At 43.6% G+C, this 18,946-nt stretch overlaps 1 protein-coding gene and 1 non-coding gene across 2 annotated transcripts in view; both read left to right on the plus strand.

Moving 5' to 3' along the window:
- The first annotated feature begins 946 nt into the window (after positions 1 to 946).
- trnaa-cgc lies at positions 947 to 1,018 on the plus strand. Its single transcript has one exon. It is a non-coding gene; the product is annotated as a tRNA-Ala (tRNA).
- A 266-nt stretch (positions 1,019 to 1,284) lies between these two features.
- Positions 1,285 to 18,946, plus strand: part of dtx4a (deltex 4, E3 ubiquitin ligase a) — a 23,446-nt gene continuing 5,784 nt past the window's right edge. The window contains exons 1-4 of the mRNA XM_042069094.1: positions 1,285 to 1,554; positions 2,322 to 2,536; positions 7,407 to 7,707; positions 7,819 to 8,811. Of these exons, the coding sequence (XP_041925028.1) occupies positions 2,326 to 2,536; positions 7,407 to 7,707; positions 7,819 to 8,811 (1,505 nt within the window). The 5' untranslated portion in view covers positions 1,285 to 1,554; positions 2,322 to 2,325. The remainder of the gene's footprint in view (positions 1,555 to 2,321; positions 2,537 to 7,406; positions 7,708 to 7,818; positions 8,812 to 18,946) is intronic.

Raw genomic sequence — 18,946 nt, forward strand, 5'->3', positions numbered from 1 at the left:
TAGGCCTACTGCATGTCCCTAGTGTGAACCTCAGCACCCTGGGAGAGAGGGCTTTCAGCTACATCGCGCGGGTCACGCCCAAACTGTGGAATTCACTGCCAGACTAGCCTACATCAGACACTCAATAACTGACTTTAAAAACAGACTTAAAACCTATCTCTTCAAGATTGCTTATAGACTGACTGACTGACTTTTACTTTTACTTTTTTAGATTACTATAATTTAAATAACCTTTTTGTTTTTGTTTAGCCTATTTGTGAAGTGACCTTGGGTGACATGAAAGGCGCTCTAAATAAAATGTAGGCCTATTATTATTATTATTGTTAATAAACTAAATTTCGTCTCTGTGATTGAATCAAAATATTTGAACTTATTTTTTTAAAAATAGGCCTATCTCAAGTTAGCATCAGATAGCTAGTTAGCTATCTAGGATAGTGAAAGTTGGCTACCGGTAAATCAAACCATGGTTGATCCAATAGGCGCAGCTTTAATCAATTGATTATAATGTGTTTCCACAATTGATTTTGTTTACTTAGGCTATTGTTTAGGCTTACTTTTGATTTCGCTATTCATGTAGGCCTATGAGCCCGCACTGCTGTCAAGAATTGGTGTAAAACCCAGGCTAGTAAAAACCCTCAAAAAGGCCTATTATTTCACCTATTTCGCGGCCATGGATAAAATTCAGAGACCGTTGAGACGTCATGACGCAGGTGCTACTACTAGGCCTACTGTACATGTAAACGCGGGAATGTTCCCGTCGGTCAACACTCAGCTCCCATATTAACATCTTATTCTGAATATTGCTTTACAATACGGCTCTTAATCGGAGTGGTGTGTATTGTTACCGTAGCCATTTGATTTCTGATTCTGAGCGAATTCCATGAAACTTTCACTATAGATATGATGAACATTAAATACTCATGGTGTCGTGGCAATTCCGATAAGAGGGGATGTAGCTCAGTGGTAGAGCGCATGCTTCGCATGTATGAGGTCCCGGGTTCAATCCCCGGCATCTCCACGGTTCTTTTGAAACTACACTAAGCCGCTTCCGTAGTCAGTTTTTAATTGATGATTTGATTGAAATAATAATAAAAAAGACGATTACAAATCCATAACGAAATAGCTTGAAAAACTGTTACAACCAGTAGCTAAGCATAGCCTAACAAAAGTCTTGTATGAAGAACCATGATGAACATGGGCGGAGCTGATAGCCACAGAAGTCAGATGCTTAACAGTGATTGGGTCGTTTCCATGTACTCAAGGCGTGGTGTGCCCACACACGAGCAATCACTGTGGCTTGCTACTGAAAATATTAGAAATATGGCTCGAATTATGCCTGTGGGATGTAATGCATTACCCACGAAACCTGAAGATAGAACTGAATAATTCCTATACCTTTGTCGCGGGGAAGGTCTGCCAAAGAGGTGTATTCCTCAAGAGTCTCGACTGCAGCAGCGCGAGACAGACAGAATGTTTATTTGAAGATGGATTCTTGTCGGCATCTATAAGTATTTTCCGTTAGAAGGCGGCCTTGACATCGGGAATCCGCCACTGGTAAATATGCTTTTAAAATGGCAAATGATACATAGCATAGCTGTTGTGTTCTGTTATAGCCATCTAAACGTGTGACTGCAAAGTGAACGGCCTTTATAGACGTTTCGTGGATTGCAATCCCTTTCACGGCATCATCATTCAGTCACATCGGTGCAGAATGGATCATTATCGGGTGCTATCTGCAGATGCTGTCCGTGGTTTAGGCCACTTGGCACGTTTGATTAGCTGGCTAGCTACTAACGTTAGTTTAACTAGTGGTGCAGATTGCATTCGCGTGAACGTGTCTCCATTTTGCGTTTGGCAGACGCAATACGAATTTGTGACCACATTTTCGTTTTGTCGAATTAACTTAAATGGGTTGAGAAGCCTGGACTACATTGTGCATGGCCATAATTTAGCTGTCACGCATAATCATATGGGAAAAAATGTAACTCAGCTCATTGCTATCTGCACTACTAGATGAGGTGATGATGTTGACAACCTTATTGTTACGGTGCATCCTTAATCAGCATACAAGTTTATGTCTTCTTCCCTTGCTTCCCGTTCCCCCACTCTTCTTAGACATGGAACCCACTGTAGGGATCTGTCTAGCAAGCGCCGCTGTTACTGCATATGAAATAGGCTTAGTTGTTACGAGCAACCGGCTCTATGCAATCATCTGGATCGATCGAGCATCACTAGCCTACCGTAGATTAACATTAGCCTCCCTACACACACACACAAACACACACACATTCTCACCCTCACTCTCTCTCTCTGTCTCTCAGGTGTATGATGTTGCTAGCATCGGCTGTGGTCGTATGGGAATGGCTAAACGAACACGGGCGCTGGCGACCCTACAGCCCGGCCGTCTCTCATCACATCGAAGCGGTGATCCGCAGCGACCCACGGGGAAGCAGTGTGGTACTAGGCCAGGTTGACTCGAGGCTGTCGCCCTACATCATCGACTTGCAATCCATGCACCAGTTTCGGCAAGACACAGGTAAGGATGCACGACAGACAAACGACCTGTTAGCGTTATTGAATTGATGTCGATGTGGTTTAGGCCTAGAGTGACAATAACAGACAATTGTTGCTTTAAACTGACAGTTGACGAGAATGTGACATTACCGTTCCACAAAACCCGCAACCAGTTTGATCATATTCACAACCCCTCCCCTGAGACGCTGCCAGGTCCCCTTGTCACAACAACTAGCTTGCACACAACATAGCAGGCCTGCTAATAACCATCTCTGTGCATGTGAGAGAGAGCTTATTTGGCGTTGTTTTCATGCTTCACACTATTGTAAAAGATCGACGCCGTAGAGGAAACGGCAGACACAAGGGATTGTATGCTAGCATGGTTTTTGGGGTAAAGCAATTGCATATCCCACCCTGCACGCAGACAAAAGCTATTGTACTTGATTCCGTATATGAAGGGAGACTGACTAGGGAATGTATGGGAATATAGGGCGAAATGAAGGGAGGGGTGTCATTATGGAGAAATGGGGTGGGGGGGGGGGGGGCGCTTCTGAGAGGGTGTGTGTGTGTGTGATGGAATGAATGAATAAATAACCTTTGTCTTGAATTTCATGGGTTGTCAGATTGGTTGACATAGTAATCATGTGAAATCTGGGCTCACATTATGTTTGGTCTCAGTATGCATACTCCTGGCAGGACACACAGAGGCAATGCAGGCCACCCCAGGCCTGTTTGAATGATGTTTTGGGCTCCAGGGCTGGTAGCCTATTACATCATTTGGACCCAATATGTTGATGATGAGATTATCATGCAAGGGTTGATCCTTGGGTTTAGCCTTTGATCCTTATTCTTGTACTTGAATGAACTTACATTAAGGACATTGTAATAGCAACAGGTTGTTTGTTTGTGTGTGTGTTGGGAAGGGGGATATATTTGATTTTGCAACTAGGAGGCCATGATCTGGTTGTTGTGATTTTATGTTTTTCATATTTCTTCTTTTCGTCAGGGGGCAGGGGGTCAAATACCCCTCCACCTGTGTCCCAAGGCCAGGGGTGGGAAGGTATGAACATGCCTATGGTGCACTAGGGATGCTTGAGTGTGAAAATGTAGTCCACCTATTCCTTTCAATTCTGAAAGGCTGTCTTGCTCAAAGGAACCTTGTTTGTAGTGCTGCATGTAATTTGGGTCATCTCTCCCTCTGTGTGTGTGTGTGTGTGTGTGTGCGCGCATTTTGAAGGTTGCAGTGCATCTTACTGTGATGCTCCACAGAAACTCCCATATTCTGCTGGCCTCACATAACAATATAATGAATGTTTTCAACTGGATCAGCTCTGTAAAACAGGGCAAAGTTAGGTCTAATGGAAGAAAATGGAAAAGAGGATATAAAAAGAACAAACCTAAAAACAAAATGATACAGCCACACCCCTAGTGATTAGATTACAGTATTGTTTTAAAACCCCAATTCCGAAAAAAGTTGGGATGCTTTGTAAAATGTGAATAAAAAAGAATGCTATGATTTACAAATCATGTCAACCCTATATTTAATTGATAATAGTCCAAAGACAACATATCAACTGCTGAAGGAAAAAACTGCTGTGAAAAAATATGTTCATTTTGAATTTAATGCCAGCAACACATCTAAAGAAAGCTGGGACAGGGGCATGTTGCTTCACCTCTTCATTTAACAACATTCTGTAAATGTTAAGGAACTTAGGAGACCAGTTGCTAGAGTTTTGAGAATGAAATGTGGTCCCATTCTTGCCCGATATAGGATTTTAGCTGCCATTTTAGCCCTTCCTTTATTGAGAAATACTGTTTAAATATGTGCAGAATTAATTTTGGCATTGGTTTCCTGAAATATTCTTTCTCTGAAAAGACACTGTCTGGATCGATAACATTATATGTTGCTCAAAACCTGTGTACATCATTCATAATTGATTGTGCCTTGCCAGATGTGTAAAATTCCCATACCGTAGGCACTAATGCACCTCCACACGTCATGGATGCTAGGTTTTGAACTGAGAACTATAACAAGTTGGATACGTTGGATAGTTGAGCAGTCCTTCTCCTCTTTAGCCCAGAGTAGTCCATGATTTCCAAAAAGAATTGCAAATTTTGATTGGTCTAACCATAGGATCTATTTCCATTTTACATCAACTTTTTTGTAATTCGGGTTGTATACCCCAATACAATATAACTGTATGTGATCATTATTATGTCATTTTGGAACAAAAAACTCTTCCTTATGTTCTCCTATTAACCCATATCAACCATTTGAAACTGTTTGTTGTGATTAAGTAGCCATATGAGATTGTAACTTCCCTCAAAATGGTCTTATGATAGTCAGCAGATACAGTCCCTATCAGGGAGTAATCATCACTCCCTGTCACCTTATGAGACGTGCTAGCAAAATATACTAGCACCTATGTTGTTTAGCCTCCTTGCTAGAACGCCCGCTGTATCTAAAAACAACAAACTTATCTACAAAACATCAATTTGTTTCCTTCCATGAAAGGAACTTTCACACACACATTCTCACACTCACAGAAATAAATTAAAATGATGTTAGGACATCCCATAACTATTGTGTAAAGGTGGAATCAGTGAGTTTTTGATTTTTGTGGACCAAAAGAAGAAGACAGTTCACAGCGCTGCTTTCTTGTATTTTAACTTTCTGGAACATCAGTTTGGTAATGATAAAATAATTGCTGTGCTGCTAGATAAAAGCAGTGTTATGCTATGCTCTTCTTCTTTTTATCTAGACTTTTAAAATACCTGCACCTGCTAAAAACTAATCAATGTGTGCAGTCAAACCCTCTTACTCATTTGGAATGGTGGAGACATCCATTTTTAAAGACATAATTGGCAGTCCCTTTGGAATATTTCTGATTTCTTTATACACTTCAGGGCTCTACAGTGCGCCCATTTCACTCGCATATGCGAGTAAAAATGATGCCGTGCGAGTGCAAAAAAATATTTAGGCGCACTGGTGCGAATGACTTCTAACCATGTCAATGTTTGTCTACAAAATACACTGCAACATCAAGAAACATTACTGGTGCAAACCATAGAATCACGTCGCGAATGCAGCATAAAAACTACACCTCCCATCAACGTTAGCAGTTTTGCGTTGTGACTCGCTAGTAGTCGCTTCTATCAAATCCAAGAGCGCGCAGGAAAAAGCGGAAAGTTAGACTAGCCAGCCAAGATGCAAAGATTGAAGAAATTAGTTCTTCTATCCACCGAATTCATTGGATATAGGAGGAACAGGATGAGATTCTGAGAATGCAGTGAGAGAAGGAAAGGTAACCTAACATGCCTTTTAGCCCAGTTGACGTATTGGCTGCAATATGCAAAATATAGCTGTAGCGAACCGGCACAAAAGTAGCCTCCCGTAATACTCCCATTTTATTCAAAGGTAGAACGCTACTGACAACTCCAGGCTTCCACGCATGCTTGTTTGTTTACACCGAATACAAGCTTAAGTGCAAAACGAAAGTAGGCCTAACATTTGCCTACTGCCCCCATCAATGCAGATATTTCAAATAAAAACTAAAAGTATAAAACATATATCCTTGATTAGCCTATGTTGGGTTTTGTGGAAGAGGAAATGGACTGTTTTAGTAGTAGTATTAGGCAGTATGCAGTCAGATAGGTCACCATGGGCATATTTGGATTAGCTATAGATGGATTCACAAATAAATAAATTAGCCTACATTTGGCAGGATACTTGATATACAGGCTAAATGCAAATATGGCAATGTATTATATTATTTTACATTAACAAAATGTAGGAAAATAGAACAGACTGAAAATAAAGTAGGCACTGATCTTTAAAATCCTGTTTCCTGTAGCCTAAATGTTGTCAGTCATTCTTAATATTCGCAATTGGTGCACTGGCATGTTTAACTGTTAGCTGCAGTATAATGTTAGATTATTTGTAAGTTAAGTACAGAACTGACTTTGCGCCCAAATTTTTGTCTGTGCTCCTACATTTTTTAACTTGGGCGCACAAGTGCTCTTGAAAAAATATGTTAGTGTAGAGCCCTGCACTTTGATCAATTACGTTGAAACACAGTCACAGATAGCAGACAATTGCCAGCTGTTAAGCATTCCCAAAAATACCCACTTACAGTTCCTTTAATACATACATTCTCTTCCCCACTCACTCTCCTGACAGAATGAGGAGCTGAGCACACACAATGTCTGACTTGTCACCTACCACTGGTGTAGACAAAGGTGTATTATCATTTGCTAATAGTTGCAATATTTTGGTGTCTACAATGATTCATTAAAGGATTTCTAGATGCTTCTCCCTCCCCCTTCTCCCCCTCATTTCATATCCTCACCCTGCTTATAGTGATACTATTTTGGTGTCATTGATCCATATGATGTTCATTAAAAAGGGTTCTAGACATTACACCTTCTCCTGCTCCTCTCTGTAGAGCAGTGGTGAATCTTGTTGAATTTCCTGAATTCTGAATTTTTTTTTTTGTTTACAATTTTTAGATTTTTTTCTCATACCAGTTCTGTGTAAGTAAAATGTATATGATCAATTGCTAGTATTGCTAAGTAGTAGTGTTAATGTTTTGGTTTCTTTAGTCCAGATGGTTCTAAAGGGTTTCTGAATGTCTCTCCTTCCCCTTCCTCTCTTTTCAACTGTAGTGTAGCCTATTTAGTGTAGACAAAGACAATATCTGACTTTTTCCTACCATTGGAATATAGACAAAGGTCTATTATCAATTGCAAGGAGTTGTAATATATTGATGTCCTATGGTTCATTATAAGGATTCTAAATATACGGTTCATTATAAGGGTTCTAAATATACGGTTTATTATAAGGGTTCTAAATGTCCACTCCTCTCCTTCTCCTCTTCCTCCTCATGGTGCAGGCACCCTGCGTCCGGTGCGCCGCAGCTTCTATGACCCGACGTCGGCGCCGGGCCACGGCTGGCTGTGGGAGTGGGAGAACGACTCGGGCTCGTGGACGGCGTACGACACGGAGGTGAGCATCGCCATCCAGGCGGCGAGGGACCGCAACCAGCCCTGGCTGGACCTGTCGCCACTGGGCTTCTGCTACCTGATCGACCTGCAGACAATGACCCAGTTCAACCGGCAGACGCAGCGGCGCCGGCGCATCCAGAGACGCTCGGACCTGGCCTACCCGCTCGTCACGGGACCCCTGCCCAGGGCGTGGGCAAGTGGCATGGGCGCCCCGGGGGGTGGAGGTGGTGGTGGGGGTGGTGGAGGTGGTGGGATGGGGGGCAGTGGAGGGGAAGGAGGCATGGGGGTTGCTGGCGGGAGGTTTGGGGGTGCTGGGGGCGGTTTGCTGGGCGTGGGGGTGTCCGGGATAGTCACCAGGGGCAACGGCAGCGCCTACCCAAGCGGCGCTCTCCCAGCCTCGGCCATCACCTCGCTGGGGCAGCCCTGCTCGTGCCAGCAGTGCATGCTGGTCCTGGGCGTGAAGACGGGCGCGGGCTTCGGCGGGGTGGGTGGAGGGGCACACACGCTGGGACGGAAGCCCCCTCCACCCTTGCCCCCGCCCATGCAGACTAAGCCGCCCAGCCCCAAATCGGGACCCCCACAGAGGGGGTACTCCTACTCGCTCACCCTCCCACACCCCCCGTCCCTCTCCCGGGTCCTGGCGCCCCATCGGAACTCCATGCTGGTGTCTGGTGGGGGTGGCGGTGTGCTGGGCATGGGGTTTGGCATGGGTGGTGGCGGTGGAGGTGGCAGCGGTAGCGGCGGCACGAACAGCAGCAACGGCGGCTTCGTCCACTCCCTCTCCCTGCTGGGAGCGGCCACCGCTGGACTCTCTCTCTCCTCCGTGCCCACCTCCTCCTCCGTCCTGCCCTCCTCCTCCTCGTCCTCCTCCACATCGACGTTCTCGCGACCCCCGCCGCCCCCGATGCCTCCCCCGCCTCCGCCGTCTGTGTCCACCCCGACTTCCTCCGGGGTGCTGCCCCTTCCACCCATCTCCACGCCGACGACTAACGCCACTGGGGCGTCCGGGGCCGCTATCATCAGCACGTCGTCATCCGCAGTCACCGGTGGAGGAGTAGGAGGAGTTGTCGGTGGTGGTGGTGGTGGTGGTGGTGGTGGTGGTGCTGGCGGCGTCGGGCAGGCGCTAATTTCCACCACGACCAGCTGCGCTCCCACGCCGTCAGCGCGTGTGCTGGGCCCCGTGTCATCGGCGTGCGCCGCACCTCTCCCCCCACGGTCCAGTCTGGTCGGACTGAGTCGCCCTGCACTACAGCGCATCGCCATGGCACAGTCACGGGCACTTATCGCTTCAGGGTGAGTCTACACACACACACACACACACACCATAATATACAAGCACGCACACACACACACACACACACACACACACACCATAATATACAAGCACGCACACACACACATACACACACACACACACACACACACACACACACACCATAATATACTTACTGTAGGCCTTGATTACAAGGTTGCGGTCATCTGTGGACATCTGCGGTCACCACCGATGCGTAGTTCCTATTTCACTTTTCAGAATCTGTTCAGAGTCCGCTGTCCCAAATTGGAGGATACATTGACTTCTGCTCAGAACCACTCATGCGATGACAAAATGTACCTCACCATATTTTTTTTGCAACAGCACCCCAACAAACACACACACAGACACACACACACCAGTGTTTCCCATACATTGACTTATTTGTGGCAGCCCACCACAATATCAACAATGATTTTCCAGGTTGTACTAAATTGTGCTTAAATCTGGTTAGCATCATAACCACGCTGCGCTAATTTGTTAAAAACGGTTGCATTCAAGTTAATTCTGCAAACCTACCACTACAAATAGAATTTAATTCTGTGGGAAACACTGCACACACACACACACACACACACACACACACACACACACACACACACACACACACACACACACTGTAGTGTATAGTACCTACACACAAACGCAATCTACTTTACAGTTGCAGCCATCTTTATAACACTCTGGGCCAGATGTACTAACGCTTTTGCGCCCACTTCAGGCGTATTTGTTTCGCAATGTGCGTGTAAAATCATTGCGAGGTATGTACAAACAGGCCGCAATGATGTAAAAGCGCAAACTGCCTGTCGTGGGAGCTGAAAGTGGCAGATTGCGTTTGTCATGTCATGCATATGCATTCATGGGAGGATCCAGGGGAAAGTGGGAGTTTAGCATAAAAAGATGGGAGGGGAAGAGTAAAGAGTGCCTAATTATTTATTCCGCGGTATGTACAAAGACTGCTCCTGAAAGCGCACGTCTATTCTGCGCCTAAATACTTCCGCCTTGTAAAAGCAGGTGTTAATCCAAATTGCAGTTCAATGCGTCAATAAGAGAACCTTTTAAAGACAACAGAATCGCTATTTAGAGCACCAGTTTTTGTGGTGAAAGTATTTGTAGCCTACTACCAAAAGCAACCTCAACTTTCGTTGGCCTTTCGAATGTCTTACTTTCACTTTCACGTCATTCACTTAAACTTTCCTACTTGCTAGATTTGACCAATCTTCCATAGCCTACAGTACGTGCACAAGTAGTTTGAGTAGAACTACTGATCTTCATTATCTGCCTGCTTGTTTACATTTTATCATGTATGGTATTATTTCATGATCGCTAAACGTTTGATTCTTTTTAATGTTGTCATCAGTTAACTTCATTCTACTGCGCTTGTATGTAGGCGCTGCCATTCAGTTGTGGACGTTCGTAAATTGCGTTTATGGGCGGAGAAAGGCAGAGAAAGGCGCAGTTTACACTAAGGATTGAACGATTGATAAATACGACGGAAACTTGGGTCTGACAGCGTTCGCAATCTGCGGTGTGTCCATGACGCTGATAACGCTACGTTCGCAAATGTACGTACATCTGGCCCTCTGTGTTATCTGCTTCCTTAAATCACTTCCCTTCTCTTAAGTAACATTTAGAACATTCTTAGTCTTGGTCAGTAGCTTAGCTTAAAGGTTGTATCAGCGATAGTGGGGATACGTCACTTCTGTTGACGTTCAAACAAAACAGAGAGCTAGCTTGCTACTCCCTCCCCCTCACTCCCGTGCAATTAAAACTCTCCTAAGCGCGCATCTCGTCGGTTATTGGTTGAAACACTTTATTTTGCCTTTGAGTGGGTTGCCAACCCTTGTTGGTAGCAATTGTTTTTCTGTACAGATCTCGGAGCCTAGGCTGCCTACAGAGACGCGTTTTTTGACGGCCTGCTTAAGGGGCAGACAGCTAGTGGATCGTTAGGAAAGATTAGATGAATGTGATCATTTATGTTTGGGCCTTTTTTGGGCCTAAAATCGCTGATACAACCTTTAATAGCCTAAAATTCACTGACAATACTGCTTATGCGCAACGGGAATAGTATTTTGAAAAGGTGTAAGATGTTTTTTGATGTTAATTGACTAGATTGATATATGGTCCACCACTTTATATGTTTGTGTGGGAACTCGAATTTGAAACATGGTCCACACACAAAAAAGCCTACTGTTGATTACTGAACCTTAACGCCCTGTACCTAAATGGTTCGGTACGAATATGTGTATCTTTACACCCCTAATATCAAAGCTTGATTTCATGGCTAAAAGGGATTTAACCCCCCGGGTTGTCTGACCATCCTTCACATATGGAACTGACCAGTGTCAATGTCAAAGTGAATGCCATAACCCTGTGAATTGTCCAGGTTGACTGGCTTGGTTTGAAAGGACAAAAGACAAAAATGGTTTGAGGTTTGAAAGTGGTCAGTCACGTGTTTACCTTAACCCTTTATGCTATGCAGAAATGCATTGAGGACATTTATCACATTAAATCCACGACTGACTTTGTGTCAGTGCTGCAGAGGCACTGAAGTAAAAGAATTGGCAGAAGAGTTTGTCTGTCTACTCTTTGAAAGGAAGATGGCGGTCTTTTACTGGCATTAAGAATTAACTAGCCAGTAGGAATGAATTCTGGTTTTGGTATTGTGTTGCTTGTGGCAGATATTTTACAAGGATTTGTCTGCCAGTTCTGTGTGTTGGGAAGGCTGGGGAATTGAACAGACCTGTTTTTTTTCTGGAGTAGGAAGGGGTTTGTCTTCAGTGAAGTGGCTTCTGTGGAATTTGCACAAGAGAGTGTTGCCTACTGATGAGACAGAGGCTCTCAGTGATAGCCATAGAGAGAGAGAGAGAGAGAGAGAGAGAGAGAGAGACAGACAGCGAGAGATCGAGAATGAGTAATTACAGAAAAATGAAAAGAGAAGGATTCATTGAGGACAGAGAGGAAGTGGTGTCAGACAAGAGATGTGAGGGCCTGAAAGAACCAGAGGGTCACTCTCATTCTGCCAAATCCCTCGCTCACACCACTTATCCCATGACGAGACCCCCCCCATCTTTCTCCCTCTCTCCCCCCTTCCTCCCTCTCTCCCCTCTTCCAGTCCCTTTTTCTCTATCTCTTTCTCTCCCACTCCTTTACCCTCTCCCTATCCTCCACCCCGACTCCCCCCCACACACACTCCTTCCCCAGTTCCCATGCTCAGTTCGTTCCAGGGGGTCACTGCCGAACCCCATGTTTGTGTGAACACGGGCCACGTATCCACAGCAACCTTTGTCACCCGGCCCAGTCTTCACACATATTTGCAAAACAATGCCGAGAAAAGATGGTGGCTGGCAGAAAGGACGAGAGAGAGAGAAAGAGAGAGAGAGAATTTCTGAGTTTGATTGCATTTGTAATGCGTCTCAGCAAGCCAGAGACGGAGACAGTCTAAAATGCCTACACAGTGGTGTGCTGTTTTCACACCGCACTGCTGACTGATTGGAGAAGAGCAAAGAAAAGAATGAGAGAAGAGGAGTGGAGAGAAAGCGAGATAAAGAGGGGTGGAAGAAGAGGAAGAAAGGGAGGAAAGAATAAAGACAAATTCAGGCTCAGGCCAATCACAGACCAGGACGCTAATTAGAACTCTGTGGCCTAGGCTACAAGCTAAACTTTGACTAGCTTTGAGACATGACTGCAAATTATGCAACTGTGTGAATAGAACCGCTTGCAACAATTATATTTATTTTACTCTTGTTTTGTTGTGTGGGTCTGACAAAATATATTCGGTTTTGACAAGATGTCACATATGAGTTGCTAGGGCCCACTTATCTGTGGTTGATAGCCAACAGGTGATTTTGCCACATGTATTACTCACATTGGCCAGCAGAGGGTGATCCCAACTCCTCTGTGTAGCCTTCATGTACTGTATATCCATAGGGACATTATTGGAGCAGCAGTAGCGCCATTTTACTTAATATAATTATAGACAATATTTTTTTGCTACCTGATGGTTTTAGCTGAAACTTCCGTTGTGTGTGTGTGTGTGTGTGTGTGTGTGAGAGAGCGAGAGAGAGAGTTGTGTATCAAGTGTTGTAAGCTATTTTATAGTGTTGAGGCTGTCACTTCCTATGTGGAAGTGAATGGCTAGCATTTTGTTTGTGTGTGTGGAAGACAGTGAGTGTTTGTGTGTGAGTGTTTTTTGTATGATTTGTGTGTGTGTGTGTGTGTGTGTGCGAGAGAGAGAGCGAGAGAGAGAGAGAGAGAGAGAGAGAGAGAGAGAGTGAGCCAGTGAGGCTCTCTGGCATATGTTGGTGTTGTTTGTTTGTATGTTTGCTAGTCAGGTGAGAGTTTATCACCAGACGGTGTAGCCTGCTGTGTAATATAAATGTCTGACGTCACAAAGCAGGACTTTTCCCTCATCCTCTCATCTATCCTTCTGTTTCCCTCTAACTCCTTCTCTCTTTCTATCTCTCCCTCTCTCTTTCTCTCTCTCTTTCCCCCTCTCTCTGTCTCTCTCTCTCTCCCTCTGTGGGTTAATCTCTACTGATCTCTCCTTCATTGTAAGAGCCATAAATATCTTCCACCGTAGCTATCGTGACTATCCTACTCAAATGTCAAGCAAGGAGGAGTGAGTGGCATGAGGTGTGAAACACCAACATCATTGTGATGAGATTTTAGCTGTTGCATTCCTAAGTTTGTGTATGATTTTTCCCTATGCACTTTTTTACACAGTGCTCACAGTTTTTTTTTTCCCTTTGAGGCCACAAAGTAATAGAATACTAGATGCGCGCGCAGCCGTGGGGCAGAAGACGCTTGGTGGCCGTCCACAACGTTATAAACTTAACCTAATAGTCGGCTGCTGTAAGCTACAATCTGAATTTTTTTGTATACCCCTGTTGTCTCAATGATAATAACATCTCATTTCAGATTATATTTCAGAGTTTGCCGTTCATTTGCATTATTAATATAACATTGTATTTTCTCATTTTTGGCAAAGAGAAGCATTCCGTTAGGGATATTGAACACATTCTCTAACCATCGTGATTTCGAATTGGTGCAGTTTTCTGCACAAAAACTAATTTTATTCTTTTCATAGAGAGCACTGCTCTATGCTGTTCTATGGTGCTTTTCATGACGTTGCATAGAAATCCATGTATGGTTGTGACATTCTATTTTCAGTTTAGCACAAGGCCCTTGTAAACCTAATCATTTTGATAATTTCATTTCCTTATGTGGTTTAATGTGGGTGTTGTGTCAGACGTGAAAAATTGTTTTGGACATACTGACACAGAAAAGACTGAGGTTAAACCAAAATGAATGAATGTACAGTAAATTGCCTTGGCCTTGTTGTGGTAGGAAAAATGTAGTTATAGTTATAGTCTATTCCCATTGGCAGTGTCTTTGTGTGTGACTTGTTGAGTGTTGAGTTGTCAGAGAATTTGGAACATAACATCATCCACATTATTGTGTATAGGCGTTTGTAATCAGCAATTTTCAGATGGCTAACGTTATGAGAAGATTGTGCAGGGGTGGGTAGTAACGTTCTACAAGTACATACGCACATGAGTAAAAAAGTACTTTTTTCGTGGAACGGCAACTTTCCATATTCCTTTTTCAAAACGGTACTTCTACTTTTACTCAAGTACATTTTTGAGCCAGTAATCTACTCTTTCCCTCGGTACATTTTCAATTGCCTTTCGTTACAAGTACAAGTTTAGACAGCGTAGCAACGGGATGAGAGGTATGACATGACACAGAAACTTTCGCCTATATTAATTTCTGGCCAGCATCGTTCAACAATCACGTTGGACAAGGAAAGTAGGCCTACAAATTCATGTACAAGCAAAGTAAATGCCTCAGAAATTGAGCACACAAGTTAGTAAAAACCTAGCATTCGTTTATGTAGCCTCAATGTTGCAATGTTGCCTCATGACTGCAAAGCAGAAGAATCCGCTGGCAATGGATTTGAAGTGACTGCTTTTCATCCCGTAGCCACTTAATGCTTACTCTGGCTATGGCCTACACAAGTGTGTCAGATAATATTAAAGTATATTAAATAAAATATATTTGAAATGGGCTGTTACAATATGTTTGCCTATATGATTTGCCTACATAGAAGGAGAAAATCAAATAGGCATAAAGGATAGGCCTACTTTTAAAGGGCCATCAAGAAATATAAAAATGTAAAAACAAAATACTTGTTACTTGAGTAATTTATTAACAAAGTACTTTTTTACTTTTACTTGAGTAGATTTCTCAGATGGTAATATTTACTTTTACTCAAGTAATTTTTGAAGGGAGTAATTGTACTTTTACTTGAGTATAGATTTTCAGTACTCTACCCACCCCTGAGATTGTGTTTGTCAGGTAACAGGACTTTAGGTACAGAAATGTTTCTGGTACTCTGTGTTGCAAATCATTGAATTCATCATGCATTGACTCCTATAGAAATGCTAACATGGCAGCAAAATTCTCTCCCAAATGCCCCTTGCCAAGGTGAACAGCTGAGTTAGTGGGTATTGGTGCCAGGACGTCAATAGGATTTATCCACCAACACACCTGTTCTCTCTTCTCTCACTCTTCACTACCCTGCCTCTCTCTCTCTCTCTCTCTCTCTCTCTCTCTCTCTCTCTCTCTCTCTCTCTCTCTGTGTGTGGGCGCTTGTTTGTGTGTGTGTGTATATGTATATGTGTGTGTGTGTGTGTGGGGGGGGGCACATGTTTGTTTGTTTGTTTGTTTGTTTGTTTGTTTGTTTGTTTGTTTGTTTGTGTGTGTGCGGGCAGGTGCTTGTTTGTTTGTCTTTATTCCTGTGTGTATTCAGTGTGTGCATATGTGTGTTTGCCATGTTCATGTATCTGTGTGTCCTTGTGTCTGTCAGTCTGTGTAATTATGGGTGTGTGTGTGTGTATGTGTGTGTGTGTGTGAGTGTGCCTCTGTGTGTACGTCCATAGAGCCATATGGGTTTCAGAGTTAATACCACCAGCTTAACTGAGCTGAAACGTGACCGACCACCTTTCCAATTTGCCCTCTTAGCATCCTTGACTTTCTCCTCTCCTTTTCTCCTCTCCTTTCTCCTCCTCTCCTCTCCTCTCTTCTCTTCTCCTTTCCTCCTTTCTCATTTCTCCTCTTCTCTCCTCTCCTCTCCTTTTCTCCTCTCATCTCATCACCTCTGCTCTTTTCTCCTGTCCTTTCCTCTCCGTTCTTCCACCCAGCCCGATCTGATTCATATGCTCTCCCAGTGTCCCCTTCCAGTCACTGTGTCCATGATGACGAACGCCTTACACATTAACTTCAGATTCAGACAACACAGTGGCCTACACACACACACACACACACACACACACACACACACACACACACACACACACACACACACACACACACACACACAGACACATACAGAACACACACACCACCTCTTCTGGTGTGATCTTAGTGTTTAATTTTTGGATAGGATGGTTAACGAACTGATACTGGCACACTGTAATCTGAAGAAAGGACGACTACAAAATCTTGGATGAATGATGGGATGTAGTTTATTGTTTGAAAAGTACGTTTTCTTTTGGGCAGCATTTACATTGGTAAAAAAGTTTTAGGTTTTTTTTTTTTGTTTGACATGAAGATATTTATGTTGTGGGTGTGGGTTAATATAGGCAAATAAATTGGAATTGTAGCAATTCATATTATACAAGCATAAGACAGGGTAAGGAGGTAAGAAGACGGTAAGACACAGTCATGAACAAAGTCCTAAGTGAGCCTAAACGTTTGACCAGTTAGTCAGTGGGTCAGGATTTTGTGGCCTTCAAAGATGCCAACATAAGTTGGGAGAGGATGAATGAGTTTATGACCTCAAACTATCATGTGACCATAGCAACAACCCACACCACCTGTATGCTTCCCCGGGTACCCCCCCCTCTCGCCCCCTTCTTCCTAACCAGCTTTGGAGGGAGAGAAACGTGAGCATTCCCAGCTGTGGTGTGTGTGTGTGTGTGTGTGTGTGTGTGTGTGTGTGTGTGTGTGAGAGCGAGAGAGAGAGAGAGAGAGAGAGAGAGAGTGCATGTGTGAGTGTGTTAACATGTGTTGGTGCTTGACATGTACTTTTACATTGTGTGTGTGTGTGTGAAGGGGGGGGGGGGGGGGGGGGTTGTTACACACACACACACACCCCCCTCCTTTCTGTGCCTGTGTGACGGTGCCTTATGGCGCTGTGTTGCCGTGACGTCCAGGCTAGCGGTAATCCCAGATCCTGCCCCCCCTTGGTCCTCTGATGTGACGTGGTCAGCATTAGCTTCCAGATGGAAACCGCCGGCTTAGCACTATAAGAGAGCGCCAAGCAGACAGAGACAATACACACTAGTCACCCCACGCGCAGATACAGCGAGTAAGAGACACAGAGAGCAGAGAGGGAGTGATATAGTAACGGAGGGAACGGAGGGAGAAAACACGAGCAGGGCTTCGGTCAGTGACATTTTGGGAAATAAGTTTGTGTGTGCTCTGCAACGGAGAAATGACGATTATCAAGTTCGCTCCGTAAGTACCCTTTAGAATCTGGCATTTTGTCATTATAAGGTGTGGGTTCATTCAGAACTAACAGTGTGTTGTAAAAGCAGTTCTATGCCAGTATGCTAAAAAGGAATTTATGAGGGTCAATTATGAGGTAGTTATTTTAAAAGGGGAGGTACAAGGAAGCTTGAGAAGCGAAATAACCTATATAATTGCATACCTATGTGTTAGCGCTCTTTATTGAAACTGGTGTAATGGGATGTTTTTGTCTACTTGGCAACAGGTCTAATTGTAGGGTACCGCGTGCCACACTTTATCTAGTCATCGTCACTGGCAAATTATCTATTAGAAACAAAAAGACACACACACACACACACCCATATACACACACACACACACACACACACACACACACACACACACACACAGACAAACTACAGATAGAGGAAGTTCCCCTTAAGGTAACAAAGCAATGCAATGTCTATAATTACAGTATTATTACGTTGCATAGATCACCTGCTGTGTGTTATTCCAAAGGTTGAGAGCACAACCTAGAGGATCCAGCATGGAATGGCAGCATGTAGCAGCCTCTGTGGTGTACATTAAACATGGGTGTGCACTATACACATGCAACAACAATAATCAAAAAGACAAAACAAGAACAATAAAAAAAAGTATATGATTATGAGTACAAAATGCAAATAATAATAATAATAATAATAATAATATAAAATGTTTGACAGCCATAGACAGACATTGTACAACAGCCATTTCCTCAATCATACCATTGAATTGGTCTAGTGACACAAACCAGTCTAATTTTAATAACTCTTGAAATCTGTTCATTTTATAAGAAGCAAAAAAAAAAAATGTAAAAGCTAATTTACCAAACTCAGATTTTATTTGAGGAGTGTCAAAAGATATAAATCCCTGTGAATGGGTATTGTGGCAAATTGATTTAACTTTCAGAAGAGAAGTTAGGCAAAAAGGTAACTTTCCCAGTAATGCCTTATTAAACAAAAAGGAGGCAGTGTCTTTCCCTCTTACCATAGAGTGGACACAAACAAAAATATCAATGACTGATTATGCCACCAATTCTAGAACACAAATAAATATTAATGATTGATTTTACAAATAATTCTAGAACACAAAGTAAATAGGACTGATTCTACTATTAATTCTAGAACTGATCTGAGGAGTGTCAACACGTGCCCACAGTCCACCTGCAGCACTGCCCAGTGCGTGCGAAGAACACAGTCCCAGCCCAGTTCATCATGTGTGGCCAGAAGGCCTGTCTGATGACAGATGGTGTCACCGGGGTTATTTGCGACACTTCCTTAGGTGCCACTTTGGCATGGGAGGTTATGTTGCCGTGATGACTGCTGTTTTGGATTTCTTTCTTTGTGTGTGGGAGGTTGCGCAGGAGGATCAAGTTAATTTGGTTATTGACGTTGGACTGCTTGCAGCTAACAGTTGATGCCTATTCATACTGTCGTCAGTGGAAGTGTCGATTGGTTACAGAACCTATTAGGTGTGACGAGAATGCCATGCATCAAGTGTGTATTTTGATGAGCTATTAAAGGAGATTCTCATGGAATGTTGCTCTGCAGCAATGTTCAG

Source organism: Alosa sapidissima, chromosome 18 (assembly GCF_018492685.1).
Source record: "Alosa sapidissima isolate fAloSap1 chromosome 18, fAloSap1.pri, whole genome shotgun sequence".
NCBI lineage: Eukaryota > Metazoa > Chordata > Actinopteri > Clupeiformes > Clupeidae > Alosa > Alosa sapidissima.